At 41.1% G+C, this 19,515-nt stretch overlaps 1 protein-coding gene across 4 annotated transcripts in view; it reads right to left on the minus strand.

The window, feature by feature from the left end:
- Positions 1-19,515, minus strand: part of Myof (myoferlin) — a 150,488-nt gene that overhangs the window by 24,832 nt on the left and 106,141 nt on the right. For 2 of the 4 annotated variants that reach the window (XM_047552794.1, XM_047552793.1), the window contains 13 exons: positions 19,313-19,486; positions 18,310-18,418; positions 16,727-16,804; positions 14,241-14,422; positions 13,992-14,150; positions 13,777-13,875; positions 12,701-12,862; positions 10,652-10,817; positions 7,498-7,574; positions 5,617-5,673; positions 4,122-4,133; positions 2,238-2,336; positions 138-263 (listed from right to left, as the gene is read on the minus strand). In XM_047552794.1, the coding sequence (XP_047408750.1) occupies positions 138-263; positions 2,238-2,336; positions 4,122-4,133; positions 5,617-5,673; positions 7,498-7,574; positions 10,652-10,817; positions 12,701-12,862; positions 13,777-13,875; positions 13,992-14,150; positions 14,241-14,422; positions 16,727-16,804; positions 18,310-18,418; positions 19,313-19,486 (1,500 nt within the window). The remainder of the gene's footprint in view (positions 1-137; positions 264-2,237; positions 2,337-4,121; positions 4,134-5,616; positions 5,674-7,497; positions 7,575-10,651; positions 10,818-12,700; positions 12,863-13,776; positions 13,876-13,991; positions 14,151-14,240; positions 14,423-16,726; positions 16,805-18,309; positions 18,419-19,312; positions 19,487-19,515) is intronic. The other 2 variants (XM_047552796.1, XM_047552795.1) reach the window with 1 other exon arrangement.

Consider the following 19,515-nt stretch of genomic DNA (forward strand, 5'->3'; position numbering starts at 1 on the left):
TTCCCTTGTTAGCAGTTTCTCTCCCTTCAGAGGTCGGAGCTCATGATGCTGCCCACAGGTTGGGTGTCCTTTATTCTGGGTTCATGAAGAAAATAAAGGTGGACTGTAAGTGGGGTGAATGCACGTTTTTCACTCACCTTAAACTCTCCCACCACAGAAGGATCTTCATTCTCCTCTGATTTGCCTCGGAACAACTTGAAAGTATCTGAGAAGTCCGTCAGGCCCTCGAAGTCTGCTACATCCTCTAGTTCACAGTCATATATCTGGAAACCATCAAGAGTCTTAATTTCTCATTAAAATGCAGGTGGAGGGGCTGGGGTTGTAGCCTTATGTGTGAGGCACTGGGTTCAATCTTCAGCACCACATAAAAATAAGTGCATTAATTAAAGGTATTGTGTTCATCTACAACTAAAAAAAATTTTAAAAAATTAAAATAAAATGCAGGTGGAGCCTAAAATCAAAAAGACCCACAATACTGAAGGGTCATGTGGATGTGGGTGAAGCAACTGGAGCTCTTGTGTGGTCGCTGGGTGTGTAGAATGATACTACCACCTTGGAACATGTCTGACAGTTTCTGATGGAGTTAAATATTTACCTATGGTAGGATCCAGAAACTGCCAAGTATTAACCGAAGGGAAATGAAAACATGTCCAAATGGTCCATGCTGTGGTGTATCTATAGCAAGGGTACTACTCAGTAATAGGAAGGACAAACTACTGAGATAAACAACATGATCAATCTCAAAAGTCCAGTCTCAGGTTAAAGAAGCCAGACACACAGAGGATGAATACCGTGAGACTGCATTCTAATAAGGGATAAAAACAGGCAAAAACAATCTATGTAGCAGAAATCAGGTAAGCAGCCTCTGGAAGGAGTAAGGGTTGTGAGGAATTGGCTGGAAAGGGGCACAGGTGAAGGAAATGTCTTTTTTTAGGGTGGTGGTTTACATAGGTGCATACAATTATATATATATATATATATGGGGATATAGCTCTGTTGTAGAGTGCTTGCTTCACAAGCACTAAAGCCCTGGGTTCAAATCCCCAGCACTGCAAAAACAACAATGACAAAAAAAAAAAAAAAAACACCTGTTGAATGGATTACTTTATAGCATGCAAATTATATCTTGATTTTAGAACACTATAGAAGAGGAGGGAGGAAAAGTAAGAAGGAAGGGAAGGAGGGAAAGAGGATGGAGTGTGAGACAGATGCCAAGCCCAGTTGGATGGTTTTTCTAAATTAGTGATTTTTAACATGCTTAGGCTACAATAACCCATTTAAGACAACAACATAAAAAGATTTAGGTTTTTCCACTTTGATGGGAATAAGTATTTTGATGATCACATATTTTTCATTAAATTTTTTTCCACCTATACATTGCTCAAACTACTTTAGCATTTGCTTCTACTTTAGTGCATTACAGGCTGAGAAGTTAAATGAAGAATTGTATGTTTTCCCTGATAAGTGGATGATGATATATAATGGGGGTGGGGAGTGGGGGTGAGAGAAAAATGGAGGAACTTCAGATTATGTAGAGGGAAATGAGGGGGGTATGAAAAGTGGTGAAATAAGACAGACACCATTACCCTATGTACATGTATGATTACACAAATGATATGAATCTATATCGTGCACTACCATACAAATGAAATGATGTACCCCATTTGTGTACAATGAATCAAAATGCAGCCTGTAAAAATTTTTTAAAAAATGAAGAATTGAAAAACTCAGAACAGGCAGATCAGAGACAGCCACCCTTCCTAGCTCAAGAGCTTGTTTTTCTCCTGGACACATGTGCCTATGGTTGTGATTTTACGCTGGATACATGTGACTGAATCAGCTTTTCAGCTAGCAAAACCCACCCCTATTCAGGAAACAGAATGAAGCATGCTGACGTCTACTGCTGTTCTGCAAAGAGCACCATGACTTCTGGGTCTCCCTGAGTCAAAATGGATAATTGTTGGCCTAATTAGAGTGGTACCAACCCATTTCCAACCCTCTGCCAGATGCCCCCAAGCCCCAAAGTGGCAGTCACGCAACCATAACTCAACAGCTATCCTCAAGCCCTGGAATCTTGGCAAAGCCAAACCTGTTGCAAGAGGGTTCTCTGGCAGGCTAGAGTACTCCTGGCCCCTCCCCACCAGCACCCATTATGGGCCCTTTAGTCTTCTTAGCTCTGCCTGGGGCCAGTTTTCATGGATCTTGATTCTTCCACTCACAAGGGCATAGGTCCATACCTTGAGTTTGGAATAGCCTTTCTGGATATACTGTCCACATTTTTCAAGTTCCCCAGAGGAAGCATAAAATTTACTCCACCAGTCAACAATTTCTTCCTCCTAAAGATAAGTCAAAATGAAAAAAAAAAAGATCTTTCCAGATGAATTTCCAATTGATGCAGGAAAACTCCTATGCAATAAATAAGAAAGACAAGTATTTCTTACCCAATTAAAAGTGAGATTAGATACTCTTGTTTATGCACACTGTGGACAAAACATTCATGATGTTTCTGCTTAGAAGCTGGAGAAATGACCATCCCCAGACAATGAGAGGTATTTGGTTTTAATGTCCACAGCTATACTAGATGATTTCCTTACATCCTATACATATAATACCTTATTTTTTTCTTTTTTATCTGTTGATATTTATATATGTAAATGAATTAAAATAAAACTTCTAATACATCTTTTTTACTCTCTCATTTCCATAGCTTTTTTAGTCAGCAAATGTATTGTAATATTCTGCACACTAACCTAAGGGTTCAAAAACTGGTTCTAATTCAAGTTCCATCCTTATGTTATAATCAAACCCTTATGTTAAAAACCACACTGGCTTGGACAAGTTGTTGAACATCTCTGAGCGTTAATTTCTTCATCCACTGAGGGGGATAATAACAATCTGCCTCTTCCATCTCTCCATCTACCTCAGAGAGTTGATTTGGAAATCAAATAAGACCATTAAGAGAAAGATTTTCAAGAATTTCAAATGTGAAACACAGTAGGGAAGCATCATAGTTCATTTAGACCTGTGGTTCCCAACCTGTCATTGAGGTTTCTGATTCAATCAATCTGGGTTAAGACCTGGGCATCCAGAATGTTCTCATAAGTTCCCCAGGTGATTTTAATGTGTAGCCAGGGTTGAGAGTTTCATTCCCCACCCCTCACCCCCAAATACTGGGGATTGAACCCAAGACCTTTCACATGCTAGGCAAGCACTACTGAGCTAGCCGAAGGGAAACTTTGGTTTTGATAGGTGGTTCTTGGTTGGGCAAAAGGGACAATATGAGTCACCTAGTAGAACATTTTCAAACTACAGAAACCTTCCCACTCAGATTTATAACAAGAATAGGTCCAGTTACTAGGGAGGTTGAGGCTAGAGGATCTCAAGTTCAAGGATAGCCTGAGCAACTTAGGGAGACCCTATATCAAAAATAAAATAAAATAAAAAGGGCAGGGTATGTAGCTCAGCGGTAGAGTGCCCCTGGATTATTCAATCCTCAGTACTGGAAACAAACAAACAAGAACAACAACAAAAATCAGATATACTTGTTGCTTGTTTTAATCTGTCTCAAAAATAAGTGATGTTGCCAAAAATACAATTGTCACCTGGGGTGAGGAACAAAGCTCATGAAAGTCTATTTCTTACTTATGTTTATATACATATATTTTTTGTTTTTATTTTTTGGGTACCAGGGATTGAACTCAGGGGCACTCGACCACTGAGCCACATTCCCAGCCCTATTTAATATTTTATTTAGAGACAGAGTCTCGATGAGTTGCTTGACACCTTACTTTTGCTGAGGCTGGCTTTGAACTCATTATTTTCCTGCCTCAGCCTCCCGAGCTGCTGGGATTACAGGAGTGAGACACACTGTGCCTGGCATGTTTATATACATATAACATGTATGTACACATGTATGTATATATAAGTATATACTTACATTATGCATTTACATATATCCATATTTTAAATACATGTGTATATATACACACACACATAGTTACAAAGTTACGTCCCCTTTATGGATCAGCAACCCCCTCCCCCTGAATTTAAAACAGTTTTATTTATATGTCAATCATAGGTCAAAATGCATGAATCTTAAACCTGATAAAATGTGTAGTTACCTTTTCCGTCAGCTGCACATGCACGTATGTGGCCAGGAAGAGGGCAAACCATGTAACAGGTCACACGGATATTAGGTTTAAGACCCCGCCAACATTAAGTTCAAAGAGAAAGAGAGAAAGAGAAATGCTTTTTCACTCATGCTTTGTTATCAACATTTTGATACATTGTTTAAATTATGCTAGTCAAAGTGATCTCATCATTGAACACATCTTGCTCATTTACTCTCTGAAAATATGAAAAAGAGTTACACACAGTAACAAATGACAGGCTCAGAGGTAGTCGCTCTTGTGCTGTTTTCAGTGGGGTTGCACAGTCTGTCTCACAGTCGGCCGACAGTGGTCACTCAGGAGAGAGTTGTGGAGGTGCTCATCTTCCCAACCCAAACCTTTCATTCCACTTAGTGCCTGAGGTGTGTCCCCAACTTGGTCTAATTCTAATTCTCATCCCTTCAACACCTCTCCTGTCGCAGATGTGTGTGACTGCAATGTTATCACGCAGGTACCTTTTTCTTGCCTCCCCTCCCCCATACCTATGTTATAACACCAAATAAATATTCATCCATTGGAATTGTGCTAATATGGGAATGTCAAGTTTCTCATCGGCCAGATCCTTCCATTTGAATTTTGTGTGTGGATAATTCATCCCTGATCTCAGGGTACATCCAGGAGATGTGAGAAGAGAAAGCTAGAATGTCAGGGCTTGAGTTCTCTCTTGGTACCTTCTGGGACATTAGCCAAGTTCACCCTCAGGGGCAGTTTGAAGAAATGTTAATTAGACTCCCTTTCTGAAATCCTAACTTCAAGTTCATTTCTAGTGTGTGGAGAGAACAACTTATTGCTATAAGCATTTCCCACAGTGCTGTGTGAGAGGACCACCAGGTCTCTGCAGGTTCTCCTTCTGTACTTCCAGGTTGAGTTTTGTTCCACACAACACAATTACCAAGAGTGGCAGAGAGAAAGATAGATGTGTCGATTCTTTCTATTAGATTTATTCCAAAGCAGGATGAAAGGTTAAATCATCACAACTGAATTGAGATTTTGGAGAGAGTGATTTCTTTACTAAAACTGCTTTTACAACTTAATGGTTCTTGAGTTTAGATGTCTGAGTCTGTTTAATCACATCTATTTTTAGTTGTACCAAACTGCTTCAAAGAAAAGAATAGTGTGTGTTTCAAAAATCATCATTCAAGACAAGTTGCTGATTTTAAAATTTAGGATTAGTATGGGAGAATTCATTTGTGCCTACTTGCTCATTAGTTGTTGTAGAAAAGTAACAGAAGCAGCTTGCTTTATTATATCTAATAATGGACTTGCAGAGTCAAGCCATTACAGCACACAGGAGATTCTTCCCTTAGTCTTAAAACAATCCTATGTGTGTAAAGATTACCTTTCACTCCAAAATCTACCAATAGAAAGAATCCGAAAGAAGAATTTAAGTCTCCAGACCAAGTCCCACAGTCCCGGGCAGCTTCATGCATTTTCTTATCATACATACATGCACTGTCCTTGGAGAAGCCATTTTGCTGAGTGCTGCTGACATACTGCTTAAGCACTGGAATTGGAAGGCAATTGTTGAGATGGCATGTAGAAATGTCCATGTCATCTGGCTGGTCCTTGAGCAATTTGCCCCAGATCCTTATTTCTCACTTTTCTTACGGTAGTGCTGAGCCCACTTGTTAAGAGCTCCCATGGACATCACCGAGTAATGCCATGAGTTTCCAGAGCATGACACTGGCACCTAAAGACGCAGCCTCCAGCCCCCAGCAACAGCATAGTTAGTTTTGACCTACTCCCTCATTTTCCCCAGACACAAGGCCTGAATTGAGTTAGTGGTAGTACATGTACATCACCTGTACCTTACATATACACGTGATGTAGGACTTCAGCAAGTTTGCCATTGGCTCTTCCAAAGCTCAACCCTGCTCATTTGACTTTACAGAGATGTGCAATGTCTACCTGGATGAATAGGTGGGCTCAGGTGTTTAGAGGAGATTCCATAGTGTACCTCAACTAGATGTGAGGAGAGCAAGCTGATTAAAGTCATTTAGAGTGCAGTGACACTCCTATCCCCAATCCTGCTAGGCTGCAAACTAACCTTTCACAAGGGGTTGCTACAGTAGCCTACTTATCTCTTAACTACTGTCAAGAAATGACTTAAAATATTGACTAATTCTTCTCTTGGCTCCCCAAGGGTACTTAGGGCTACTGAGCACCCAGAAAGCATCAATAATAATTGATTGGCAATAGTAAATGGTAAAGTTGGAAGTAGATTATTGAGCAGGATCTTACACTGCATTTTTATGGAGTAGTTATGAAAATCTACATAAAGAATCTTAAATACATTATGCTTTCCTGATCCCAAGGCTACTACTGTCCTGTTGAGACTAACTGGGGTTATTTACAAAGTGGACATAATCATTTTACCCTGAGGAATGAAGACTGTGATGTTGTCCTTTATGATCATGTAAGAATTTCCAGATAGTAGAATCAAACAGAGCTGTTGTGGCGCTGGCTATGGAGACCACATTTAATATGGTCCAATTGTTAGTGAATTTAATGCAGTGGGAAGGAAGTGGACTTTTTTAAAGGCACTGTTTATGGACATAACATATTAAAACTCAATCATGTGCATTTTTTGGCCAGTTTGCACATTAAAACATGCTGTGAGAGTTTATCAGGAATGCCAAAAGAAACAGTAAGGTTTTGGTGTTTTCTTTTTTTCTGGGTTGAGATTTTCTTTCCTCTCCTTCTTATAGAGGTGGCTGGAATGGTTTTCAAAAGGGTCCTGAGTGACTATTTCCAACTGTTTCATTGCTTCAAAACCACAGTGAATATAAAATCTCAGGCGTCCCATATTTGGACAAATAGGGACATTAAAAATCATGACATTTTTCCTTAATGTACGAGAAAAACAAAAACCTGCTTGGCCTCATGTATCTCTGTTCTTCTGAAAGTTGTGATTCTGTCAATTGACTTCCTGAAACGTGTCTTTCCAGAGAATGGCATCACTTGGAAGGTCTATACCAGAGGTTCTCAGACTTGCATGCATATATCAGAATCACATTGGGAAGTTTGAAAATACACTAATGTCTGGATCTCTGTCCCTCTTGGTGGGTGGGGTGAGATCTGGGTGGGGATAATGTTTTAAGCATGCTGGGTGACTGATCAGTGAGGGCCTAAGGTCACTAGACCACACGACATCATCTAAACTATGGATAAGTGCATGAGTCAGATGCTTCTCTGTACTGTCCTCAATCAATTGGTTCAATGACTATTATTTTAAGAGCATTGCATGGTTGTTTAACTGAGTTCACCAAATGCTTAGACATCTGGAAGATAAAACTGACAGTATCCAAGGGTCAGTTCTGAAGCCTACCTTAGAAGTCAACAGTGGTTTGGTATCTTCTATTTCAACAATGACATCCCGGCAGGGGGGTGCAGACAGAAGGGAGGCTACAAGGCAAACAGTTCCATAATCTAAGATACTTAGGAAAATACAGTGGTGAACATTCTACTCCAAGTTTTAAGTCAAACAGCCATAGGATGCATGGTAGAGTTTGTTCCTGGATGAGGCTTTCTGAATGGAGAGCAACACACCTGAATGTAGAATCTAACTCAACAATCCATCACTTTCCCAAAATGTAATATGGTTACAGACATTTTCTAGGGGACTACATGGCTGATTTTTCTTTTGTTTTGCACAACTAGCACAGTCCCTAGACACAGTACCCAAAGTACCTGAAAAAGAACTGGGTGTCATATGTGTCTTCACAGGATGTAGCAGCAGGGTGAGGGAGGGAACCTGCATCTAAAGGAGGCTCCTTCTCTGGGGATCTGTTCATAAGACATACAGAATAAAGAGAGTAATATGAGAGGAGGGTAAGAGAGGGGAGGCTAGGAGGGCAGGAAGGGAGAGGAGAGGAGAGGAGAGCAAAGGAGAGGAGAGGAGAGGAGAGGAGGATTGGAGAGGAGAGGAGAGGAGAGGAGAGGAGGATTGGAGAGGAGAGGAGAGGAGAGGAGAGGGAAAACATGGTGTAGTGGCTGGTTCATACTTGGGGTCTGAAGTTGCCGTGTTGTATTCAGTCCTTGTCCTCACAGCCTATGCTGGGGGAGAAGGCACGTGCCCTGACTTTATGCACAGGACCTCAGGTATTTGTGACTAGGGGTTTTGGGATCAGGACCCCTGCTGAACTCAACAGGTTTGGTTCAGCTGAAAGGCGGTGCCAAAGGCTCAGTTTGGGACAGGGTTGGGGTGACAGGTGTGCCTCTCCCTTTTATTGAAGAGGCATCAGTCAATCAAACATTTAACAGAAAGCCAAAACACAGACAAAACAAACTCTGCCAAGCCAAAAGAACTTTCTGTTTAAGCCACCCAGGCAACTGACATATAGGACATAAAGGAGGGAGGGAAGAGCCATTTCTTAGGTACTTACCATGTGCCAGGAATGGGCTAAGCACTTTACCTAGATGATCTCATTTAATCCCTCAATAATCCTTTAGAATATGTACCATTAATTCCATTTAAAAGATTTAACAACTAGCAAACTGCAGCTAAGAGAAAGAAGGACACTTGCTTCAGGTTAAACAATTAACAGTAAGTGGACACAAGTAGTCTCTGTCCTTTTGACCCCAAAGTTTGTGCTTTAAGCATCACAAAAGAACCTGGAGAAGAGTAGATGCTCAATAAACATCAGAGAAAATGTTCAGGGGGTTGTGGGGGCAAGGGAGACTGATGCTTATTAAGCATCTATGATATACCAGTTGCTCTGCTAGGTAGTGTTACAAGCAGGTGGCACCCTCAGATTTATAACCAGTCTCTATACTTCCAAGGTGAGCTCGCCTGCAACTCTAGACAAATATAATAATACGGAATGTGAGAGCCATGTGGATAGGGACACATGAACACAACTGAATGCAGGTTCTTCCTTACATTTCACTTCTCTATCATCCTCATGTGAATAAAGCCCGGGGAGAGGCTATTGAGAGTACTCCCAGCATTAGCCCAGGCAAAATTCACTCCTCAAGTTTTACCCTATCATCCGTATAAGAATGTAGCAGATTTCCCTCTTCTGGGGCTCTCTGAAGAGAACCCCCTGCCCCCTTATTCACTAACTAGGAGAGCTCTGCCCTGGGTCAAGCCCACCTTTGACCAATAGAGAAAACTTGGTCCACACAGTGTTCTGGGACCAGAGAAAGTCTGCAGCATTGGTACCTTCTAATGATTTCCCATATTTGGACCAAAGAACCACCACTCACAAAAATAAGGGGAAAAACTATACAAATTGTTTCTCTTCATTGAGTAATCCTAAATGAAACAATTCTTTCAGTTACAACAATCCCCATTGTTATTTAAAAAATTGAAATTTTAGGCACTATCAATTCAGCATAAAATGTTTGGTCTGGGATACTTTTTGATAAACCCATTTAGGGTTTCGCTCAAATGAGACTATGGATTTTTTCTACCTTTTTCAATCAGGGATGCTCAGACCCACACAGCAGATAAGTTTCAGAATCTCTATAAAAAAACAAACCTTATGGAAGCTTAAAGAAAATTGGTCTGTGGCACAGCTGCTTAAATCAGACTAGAAGCCACCATGATAGGTGAGTAGGGTGCTTTAATCCTCCATCGGGGTCTAATCTCATGACATTGAGATCTTGTGCACTAAAGTAACTCAGTCTCTAGTCTCTAAAACTGTCCTGGGCACATGATAAGCTAAAAGCAAGAACTATTGAATAGGTAATAGCAAACGTATATCACTATTATTTATTATGAAAATCTAAGGTATTACGCCCGGCTCTATCATTTACATATTATTTGTATGGCCCAAGATAATATAAACTTTAACCTTTTCTTCTTTGGATAACCATGAGATATCTTTGAAATACATCACAGCACTGCTGTCATGCATTGATAAAGTAGGATCACAGATAGAAAGTAATTTGAAATAAAAATCTCTTCCTCCCTCAATACTCATGGAGGGGGTGGTTCCCTGCATTTCTCCATCAAAATATTTATCATGCTGGAGGTCAGTCACTCATTTCCTAGTCTGTCTACCCTGCTGGATCCTTGTGCTGTGAGAACATGGCTGTCTTGGTTTCACTGGGCTCCCAAACATTTAGATGGATGAATGGCATTTGATTAATGTTCAATAACCACTTGCCGAAGGTTGAAGGAATTTGCTTCATCCCTGTCACTGGGGTGAAAACGTCCCTGTGTTTCCAGGTTGCTTATTGAAAGGCAAGAAAAAATTCATGAAGTGCTTCACACTTCCTTGAACGATATCTGAGGTTTGTCTAGAAACAAGACACTTCTTAAGCACCGGGCCCTACATTGAGGCTGGGATTCCAGTCTCACTTCACAACTAACTAGCTGCAAATCCTTGGGCAAGTTACGTAGCCCACTGAAAATCCAACTCTTTCCTCCTCTGCGAAATCTATATAATGAATACTTAGCTCAAGAAGGTTCATGAAGATTAAATTAGATCATACATGACAAACCCCAAATGATTATTTATAGACTCACAGTTTACCTTTTAGCTGTGGCACAATATCCTCCTTTCCGGCATAAGGGTCACAGCGAAAACGGTCCAGGTGGTCAATGGTGCACTGACCCACCACTGGTTTCCGCCCAAACTGCCTATGGTCGATAACTTTGATCACCAGCGGAGGCATGTACAACTCCTCCTTGGGCAAGAACTGGGGGGAGGGTCACAAAAATGGGCATTATTTCTTTTTGCAAGACTCAACAAGGGCACCTTTGCTAATAAATTCCCTGAAGGGACCAACCCAGATTATTTTTGCCCACTATGCATAGTGGGGGGCTCTCATAATAAGTAGTTTAGTGAGTTATGTGCTCGGCGAGTAACTGGCTCTGCCACTATGGACTGCATGACTTTAGGGAACTTTTCTAAAGCCCTCTATCCCACATCCAGTAATCGAAGTAGTAGGGTGGAATTAACATACGTGAAGTGCTCAGAATGGTACCTGGTCCACGATAACGCAACCTGTCTTAGGTAACAGGATGTGGAATTGGCTTTCTTTACCACTGACCCTGTGCTCTGCTTCCTGACAGGGGTTTGTATGAGGCTGATGAACCCAGAACTTTGGTCATCTACTAGAAAAATCCTGAGCAGAATTTAGAAATGGCGAAGACAAAACTAAATTTCCAAGGGGAAAAAAATGGTGGCCAGGAGTCTGTGAGCCCTAGAAGTTCAATGCCAAAGTGAGGTGCTCACTTCTCCTGGAATCTGGGGGCCTGGACAGCACTGCCTATTTGGCGCATCATGGGCTGGTCTACAAGTCTGCTTGTGGTTCAGGAGAACTTCTGTCTCTGACTTTGCACAAGAATAGAGGCTGCGGTTCACTGGGAGGCTGTTATGCTGAACAGGGCTACACCAGAAGTGGGAAGGTAGAGGAGGGCTGGAGAATGAACAAGAATGAGTGGAGTGGCCCCAGGGGGCCAGTTAGGGATCTGGGCTCCAAGCATCCACATGGCTATGCATCTGCAGCACTATGGGGGAAGGACCTGAGTCCAAACTCTGACCAGATACTTGCTAGCCATGTTTCTCTGTGTACATTAGTTAAGCTCTTTGTTGCCTCCAAAGTGAGTGAGGAGGGGTGAAAATGTCCACTCTGCAGGTTTAACAACTGCCCTCACCTAGCCATAGCTGTTGATGAAATTGGGGTAGAGTCACTGTTGCCTGGAAGAAGGGGCCTGACATTTGCTATGACATTGGACAAGTCATTTCCCCTAAGCTTCACTCTTTCGTAAAATGAGAGCTGAAACCACACAGCTGTAGTGTTCAAGGGCAGCGTGCTGGAGACGCCAAGGGCAGGAAAATGACTAGGGTGAGGAAAGAAAAAGAAGGTTCTAGGCCTTCCATTCCTTCAAGATAAGAAGAAGCCTGGAATTTAAACCTCTTTTATACAGTAAAGTAAAAAAAGAAGATTTTTCATTTTGTAAAAGTTAAGGTTATCTGTTTTAAAAACAGAAGTCCCGGTGACCTCCTCTTGCTCCAAGTAACACAGAGTCTCTGGCGGAGGACTGTGAAGTGTCTCTGATGCTTCTCACTTCTAAAACCAGAGGCAATTTTGATGGAATGATGTCCCATGTGTCCCATCCCAGGGACACAGTCATGAGCTGTCAAGAAAATGGCCCATCCTCCCCCATGGATTCCTCCACAGTTGCCCTTTCCCAGACAACCAGTCCCTATCCAGAGGGTTCTGGCCCATGTGCATCTCTTAACCCCAATTGGGGTTAAGAGTTCACCTTCAGAGAGCTTACCAAGGGCCCATAATAAATAGATGACTGAATAAATGGAAGGTGTATTGGAGAAAATTAATAAGCATTGGTCACAGGTGCTTCCGTATCCCTGAAGTTGTTTGAAGCTTTAAGAAACCATCAGTACAGTGTGAGAGAATCTAAGAGGGTAAAGTCACTGAGAAGCTGGCAGAGCTTTTCTGTCAGTCAAATTTGGGAAATACATACACTGTGTGTGGGGATATATATTCATATTTCAAATAAAATTCAGTTACTCAACACATATCATATTATATTATAGTAGAATTGGATACCATACCACTTTCATGAAGAGAACAGAACTTGGAAAGTTGGGTGTCTTCTTAAGGTTTTTGATCACCACAGATTCTACCCTTTCCCCTCCGCACTCCACAACAAGACTGGGGGATGTGACAGAAGCCATCTGGTAGTTTTTCATATTTCTTAAACCCCAAGCTAGAATCTGGGGAAACAAGTTAAAGAGAAGAGAAAGAAACCCAACATATTAGAAATACTGTTCAAAAAGAAAAATTTTATTTTAATCACTAGTAAATTTTTTAAGATTGGTTAGTACAGATTTGTTTAAAATGTTGGTCAATGTTAACCTAGAAAGCCTTGTAGGTTATGCAGAGAAAGTGGTTTAATCCCTTTCCTTCTCCTTCCTGAGCTGATAGAAAAAAGCAGAGCTGCTAAGAATTAGGAATCAAGCCCTGGCTGGGTCATAGATCAGCCGAGTTCATCTGTCTCATTCACAAACAGGCCTGATGGTGTCCTCCATCACAGGGCAACACTGAGGATCAAGTGGAAACTTCCTAACACAGTGTCTGACACACAAGCTTTAAACAATGATAACCTGCCTCAGTCTTTGAGAACTAACCTAGCAAGGCAGCTGGAGAAGGGAAATTTCAGGGTCACAGCTGTATAACTGGACGGTGGAGGCCTTGAGAACAGGCCAACCATTGTCCTTCAAGCTACCTGGTCAGTTCCATCAGTCTGTATCTGCCCCAACTGTCTAACACGTCACCAGTGCCCATTCCTCCCCTCCACCTCCCTTGCAGCCCCTGCAACCTGCCCCTGTGCACACACACAGGCACTTTCTCCTGGGCCACCTTCTCTCTCCCGATTCTCTAGGTGACCTGAAAAATTCAGAAATCTGCTGGCTCCCAACAGATTCTCTCAGTAATGTTGGAATTGACCTCTTGTGGCTTTAACAAGCCTTCAATTTCCATGCCTATTTCATGTTTTCGAACAAATTTTATAGAAAGTTAGAAAACGGCAAGAAAATATACAGCAGGAAGTTATTCCTTATATGAAAGATTCATTTTCTGTAGCAATATCCATTTGATTGACTCAAATAAAACCTGGAGAGTAGTGTACCTCAATAGCAGTGAGCTGAACCACAGGCCTGATACCCTGGGGGACCATGTACAGGTTTGGCGCCCTTTGAGACGGAAGAATGGGAAGGTTGGAGCCGTCCTGTGAAACAAACATGGACTGTCAGTGCCTCCCTTGGTTCAAACAAAGGGCATCTAGAATTATCCATAAATATTCTAAGCAGCTGAAAGAACATGAGTGGGAATGCAGCCATGTACCTTGTCCCTCAGAATCAGCTCTGCAGTCACAAGGACATCCCCACAGGCCTTCTCTCCATTCATGACTGGGTGCCAGAGAAGTTTAGGTGTGACATCCATTTCTGAGTTTAGTTTCACCAGAGGAGAGCAAATGCTTCGTCCTAAAAATTCATCTTTGCCCTAGAAAGACAAACAATCCTCAAATTCCTAAGCAAACATCCCTTCGAATCCATCTTCCCCCAAGTCATTCAGAAATTCCAAATCACCTACCACTTGGTCATTGTCAAAAAGTTCTATGATAACTTTGGGTGGATCCTGTAGAACTGTTTGGGGTTCCCCGTAGATTTCAATCTCATCAAATATAATTGTTTGGTCCCATGTGGGATTCAGGGTTGAGTGGATGATCTCGGTGGTTTTGCTTCGATGGAGGAAGGAGACATGAGCATATGGATCTAAAACAGAACAGGAGAATAAAGGTGGGGCCATGGTTAAAATCTTGCTCATCATCCATTTCAACCTCATGCTTTTCCTCTGGATACAAAGATTCTGGGGAGCAGGAAGTGACAGGGGTGGGTGTCATTTTGATGTTAGGCCCTGACGTATGCTGAAGATTCTCCCTCTCTGGAGTATGTCCCCACCAAGGCTAACTGGACACACAATCCTCCACATTCATGATTAAGAGCATAGGCTCTGAAGTCAGACACACTAGGTTCAAATCCTTCCACTGCACTATATGATCTCAGGGAAAAATATCACCTTTCTAACTTTGGTTCCCTCCTCCATACCATGAAAGTAGTAACTGCTTCATAGTGTTGAAAGGATGATATGGTGTAAAGAATGTAGACTGCTTAGGACAGAGCTCATCATAGATGGAACAACTGACAAATGCCAGTTATCATCAATGTTTCTACTATAACTGGTAATCAATTGATTCAGCAAATATTTATTGAATGCCAGATATCAAGAATATAGTGGTAAGTGAGAAAGACTCAGATGTGCATAGCATTTACAACTTATGTAAGCAGAAAGCTTTGTTTCCATGTACTAGAAAATGCAGGGAAAGAAGTCTTATATACGAAGAAGCAATCTGTGTTCTCATACACAATAAACAATTACAGCAACCCATTTTGCAGTTGCTGGAGGCTCACCTGTTTGAGCAATAAACTAATGTGTAAGTGCAGGGCATTATGGTATTTGCCTGTAGTCCTAGACACTTGGGAGGCCAAAGTGGGAGCAGTTTGGGGTCAGTCTGGGCAACATAGAAAGACCCTGCCTCAAAAAATAAATAAAAATAAATAATGTTTAACCTGAAGCTCTTATAAATGCCAAAGTGTGCTTTGCTTTTAGTATTGCAGGAAGCTATTGTCCTATGACTGTAATTATTTGCTTTTGCCCTGATGATGATTCTTATACCATCTCAAACTGCTTAGAGTTTTATGCAACTTTGGTCAAGAATTTTGCAACAATTCTAACTTTGACTTTTAGTGATGGAGTGCCCCCTGGTGGACAATATTTGAAAATGTCCTCAAAAACCACTTTGGAGATGTGTATTACAGTATATTATCCTTAACATATATCGGTTAATATTAGGCTTGGAACACAGTCCAGAACTGATGTGAGTGCACTGGAGTGTTGGGAAGATGATTTAAAAACTGCTTCCATACCAGATCCAGGGAAGCTCTGCTGGACCTCAAGTCCCAAAGTAGGATGTTTCCTGATAGCCCAGGATGGCCCTGGAAACAATCAGATCTCCAGAGATAAAAGCACAAATCCCCAGGGAGGAAGGTAGCCAACACCTCCCCCCTGCCAACAACCTTCCCCTTAGAACCAAGTCAAAGGCAACACAATCACGCAGGGTAACAGTGTGAAGGATACTAAAACCTCATGTGTTATTACTATTACCAGGGATTGAACCCAGGGGTACTTAACCACTGGGCCACATCCCTATCCCTTTTTTATATTTTATCTAGAGACAGGGTCTCACTGAGTTGCTTAGGGCCATGCTAAGTTGCTGAGGCTGGTTTTGAACTCACGATCCTCCTGCCTCAATCTCCTGAGCTGCTGGGATTATAGGTGTGCACCATGGCGCTTGGCTCATATATCATCATCATTATTATTTTTCAGAATGGAGGATTGGATCCAGGGTGCTCTCCCATTGAGCTACATCTCCAGGCCCTTTATTTTTTACTTTTGAGACAGGTCTCTCTAATTTGCCCAGGCTGGTCTCAAACTTGGGATCCCCCACCTTGAGGCACTGGGATTATAGATATGTGCCACCTGGGCCAGCTCACCCCATGGTTTCGTGGTGTTGGACTATGGGAGCAGGTAGCAGAGGAGGTCAAAACAGACCCCACAGGGCTCAAACCCTGGTGCTCTATAAGTAGATGGGTGAATGTGTGCTCTTCTCATCACCTTGAGATAAAGCTACAAATGATGTAAAGGTTCTTAATTTACCCATCAACCCGAGGGCCCAGGGATGAAAACACACCCAGGTGTAAAAATAGAGAGCAGAAATTGCTCTTCTTGGTGCTTATAATTAATCAGTTGTTATTTGCACTAAAGGGCCATGCATCTCCTGTGTGTCTCCAGCACTCAGGAACTATTTATTTAACGACTGAGCAGTTTACTTCAAGTATACCAAACTAGTTGCAACACAAAAAGGTTTTTTGTTGCTGTTAGAAATGACAGAACACATCCACTTGATGAAAAGGAGCGGCCATGTAATTGAGTGTGGCACAGGTTTTTCTTTCCTTTACCTGAAAAACTATCCTTGTCTAAAGCCATGAGGTTTCTTGCTTGATAGATGTAGCAGCGCAGATGGTAGATGTACACTCCTAGAAAGGACAGGAATGAGGTTACGCACAAGATCTATAACACTGTATTCTGGTATTTTTTCTGGAATATTTGGAGTTAATACATGTTTCGGATAAGTGGGTCACTTGGATCTAGACTCCCACAGTAAAGAGTACACATAATAGTGATGATATGATCCCTGAAAGTAGTCCTGCTTTCTATAAAAATAAATTTATGGTAGTCCCCTGATCTATGGTTTTGCTTTCCACCAATTTCAGTGACCAACTGGGATGTGAATCATCCCTTTTCCAATATTTCCATGCTCTATACGCTACCCACTTGTTAATAGCTATTCAATTATCAGTGACTGTCCTGGTATCAGGATTGCAGTGCTTGTGTTAAGTAACTTTTATTATATTAAATAATGGCTCCAAAGAATAAGAGATGTTGTCGATTTTATTGTTATAATTATCCTATATTATTATTAGTGACTGCTATGAACCTTTTACTCTGCCTAATTTATAAATTAAACTTTATCGTATGTGTGTATGTATAAGAAAAAAGATAGTGTATTTAGGTTTCAGTACTATCTGCAATTTCAGGCATCCACTGGGGATCTCAGAACATTCTCTTTCATGGAGAATGAGGGACTATTCCATTTTTTAAAAATACTACAGCATGCCCAACATAAATGTCAATCAGGAGAACATTATTCCTGTTGTAAAATGCCTGGATTGGGGTTACTCCTTGTCATAATACACACTTTTAAAATGAGAGTGGGTCTCCAGCAGTTATAAAAAATGGGCTATCTATACTAATTCAGTGCCAGATCTAGAATCTGCCAAAATGTTTCTTTGACATTTCAAAATCTATATACTCTTTCTCTTTGTTATATTAATGCACATACACACTCCTTTCCACACACATGTACACATAATTTGATAGAGAGAGAGAAGAGCACTGTTATTGAATGTTGGATGCTGGGATCCTGAATGCTTGAGTTCAAATCTTGTTTCTAGTACTTACAGGCCTCAAGATCTTGAGCAAGTTATTGAAGCTCCCTGTGCATTGGTTTCCTCATCTGCAAAATGGAGTCAATGACATCCCCTACCTTCAAGGGTTGTTATGAGAATTAAATTAGCTTCTGTATGTACAGTTCCTGGTGTAAGCTAACTAAGGCCTACTATCTGCTATTATTATTATAGAGTAGGTCTGCCTCATTCTGAAATTCCTGAAGGTCACCATTTGAAAGTAACCTGTATTTAATCTTTGAAACTTTTTTCCTAATTAAATAAAAATTTGAGTTATATATAAAATAAAATAAATACCTATGGACAGACATGTTACAATCAGTGATTTGACCACTCTTTACCCCAACTATGATACAGTTTTAAAAACTGTATTAAAAAAAAATCTTCTTCATCAAAGGATGAAATTGAAAGTCACATTCTCATGAAACAATTTTTATCTTATTTGGTGATGAGAAGAGTTTCCTTGAGATAAAAGTCTTAAAAGCAGAATTCACAAAGACACATTTAAAACTCACTGTCGAAATTACACGAAACAATGGGAGTGTTTGCTCCAAACACAGTGGTGGCGCTGTGCTTCTGCTTTTCATTGCTCTTCTCATCTCCATCCTCAGTGGTGTCTGCACCCTGAAGTAGGAAGCAGAAAAATCAGTTAACATGGTCTAAAAACAAAAAAACCAAGAGTCAAGAATCACAAATAGAATGATGACTTTTAAAAGAGATTTTATCTTCCAATCACCCCATTGTTCAAGATGAGTAACACTCAGAAAAGCAAGTGACTTTCTCAGTCACTTAGCTGGAATGCAAGAGAGCAGGAGGTCAAACTCAAACCTCTGTCTCAAGTTCAGGTCTGCCAAACCCTGCTGCTGAAAACAAGGGAAAACAGGGAGCAATGTGGAGGATAAATAAGAGGATTAAAAGGAAGAAAGGAGGTAGAGAAAACAGCAGAAGCATATAGTGGGGTCACAGTACAGAAATACAAAAAACATTTATGTTTGGAAATGGGTTTTGGCTGCCATATTGTTTTAGATGATTCATTGCCATTTTCTTATTCATTCTTTCCACCTGCCTACTTTTTTTCTTTTTACTATTGTGGTTTTATCTGAATTGTTTTCAAACTTTGTGAGCCATCCCTCTATTTTCCTCCCCCTCACATGTGTGTATTTAATTTTCTTGGTTGATTGGACAGTTGTAATTTCCAAGGGATGATTCAAGCAACTTGTGCTTTGGATGTTAATAGATGTTACCAGAAAAAAGGGTTCTGGAACAGATATACTTGGAAAATGTTAGGTGAATTAGGTGTGTCTCCAGTAGTATTTCTTGGAACCTTTCATATGTTAATGGTCTAGTCATTCTACAGGAATGAAGCAGAATTATTGGACACCTGGGATGTGTGACTTTCCCTCAAACCTGTAGTCTTATTGCTCTGGGGTTACCTCGTGGAATTGGTAGTGCTGCATCCAACACTAATATATATCCTCTATACTGATATTATTTGGGCTTTGGCTACTGATTACTTACAAGGGCGCCTTCAAGTTTAAAGATGGCAGCTGCACCATGTGTTTCTGAAGGAGCCATTTTTCTCCTCCAGCGTCTGCGGCGGAAAGTATCTGAACTACGCTGTTGCCAGTGAAATTTCCAGCCAATCAAAGAAGCATATTCCCATCCTTCTCGGTCTTCAAATTCTTCCATGGCCTAAAAGAGAGGTAAAACCTTTAATGATA

This window comes from Sciurus carolinensis, chromosome 5 (assembly GCF_902686445.1).
Source record: "Sciurus carolinensis chromosome 5, mSciCar1.2, whole genome shotgun sequence".
Lineage (NCBI taxonomy): Eukaryota > Metazoa > Chordata > Mammalia > Rodentia > Sciuridae > Sciurus > Sciurus carolinensis.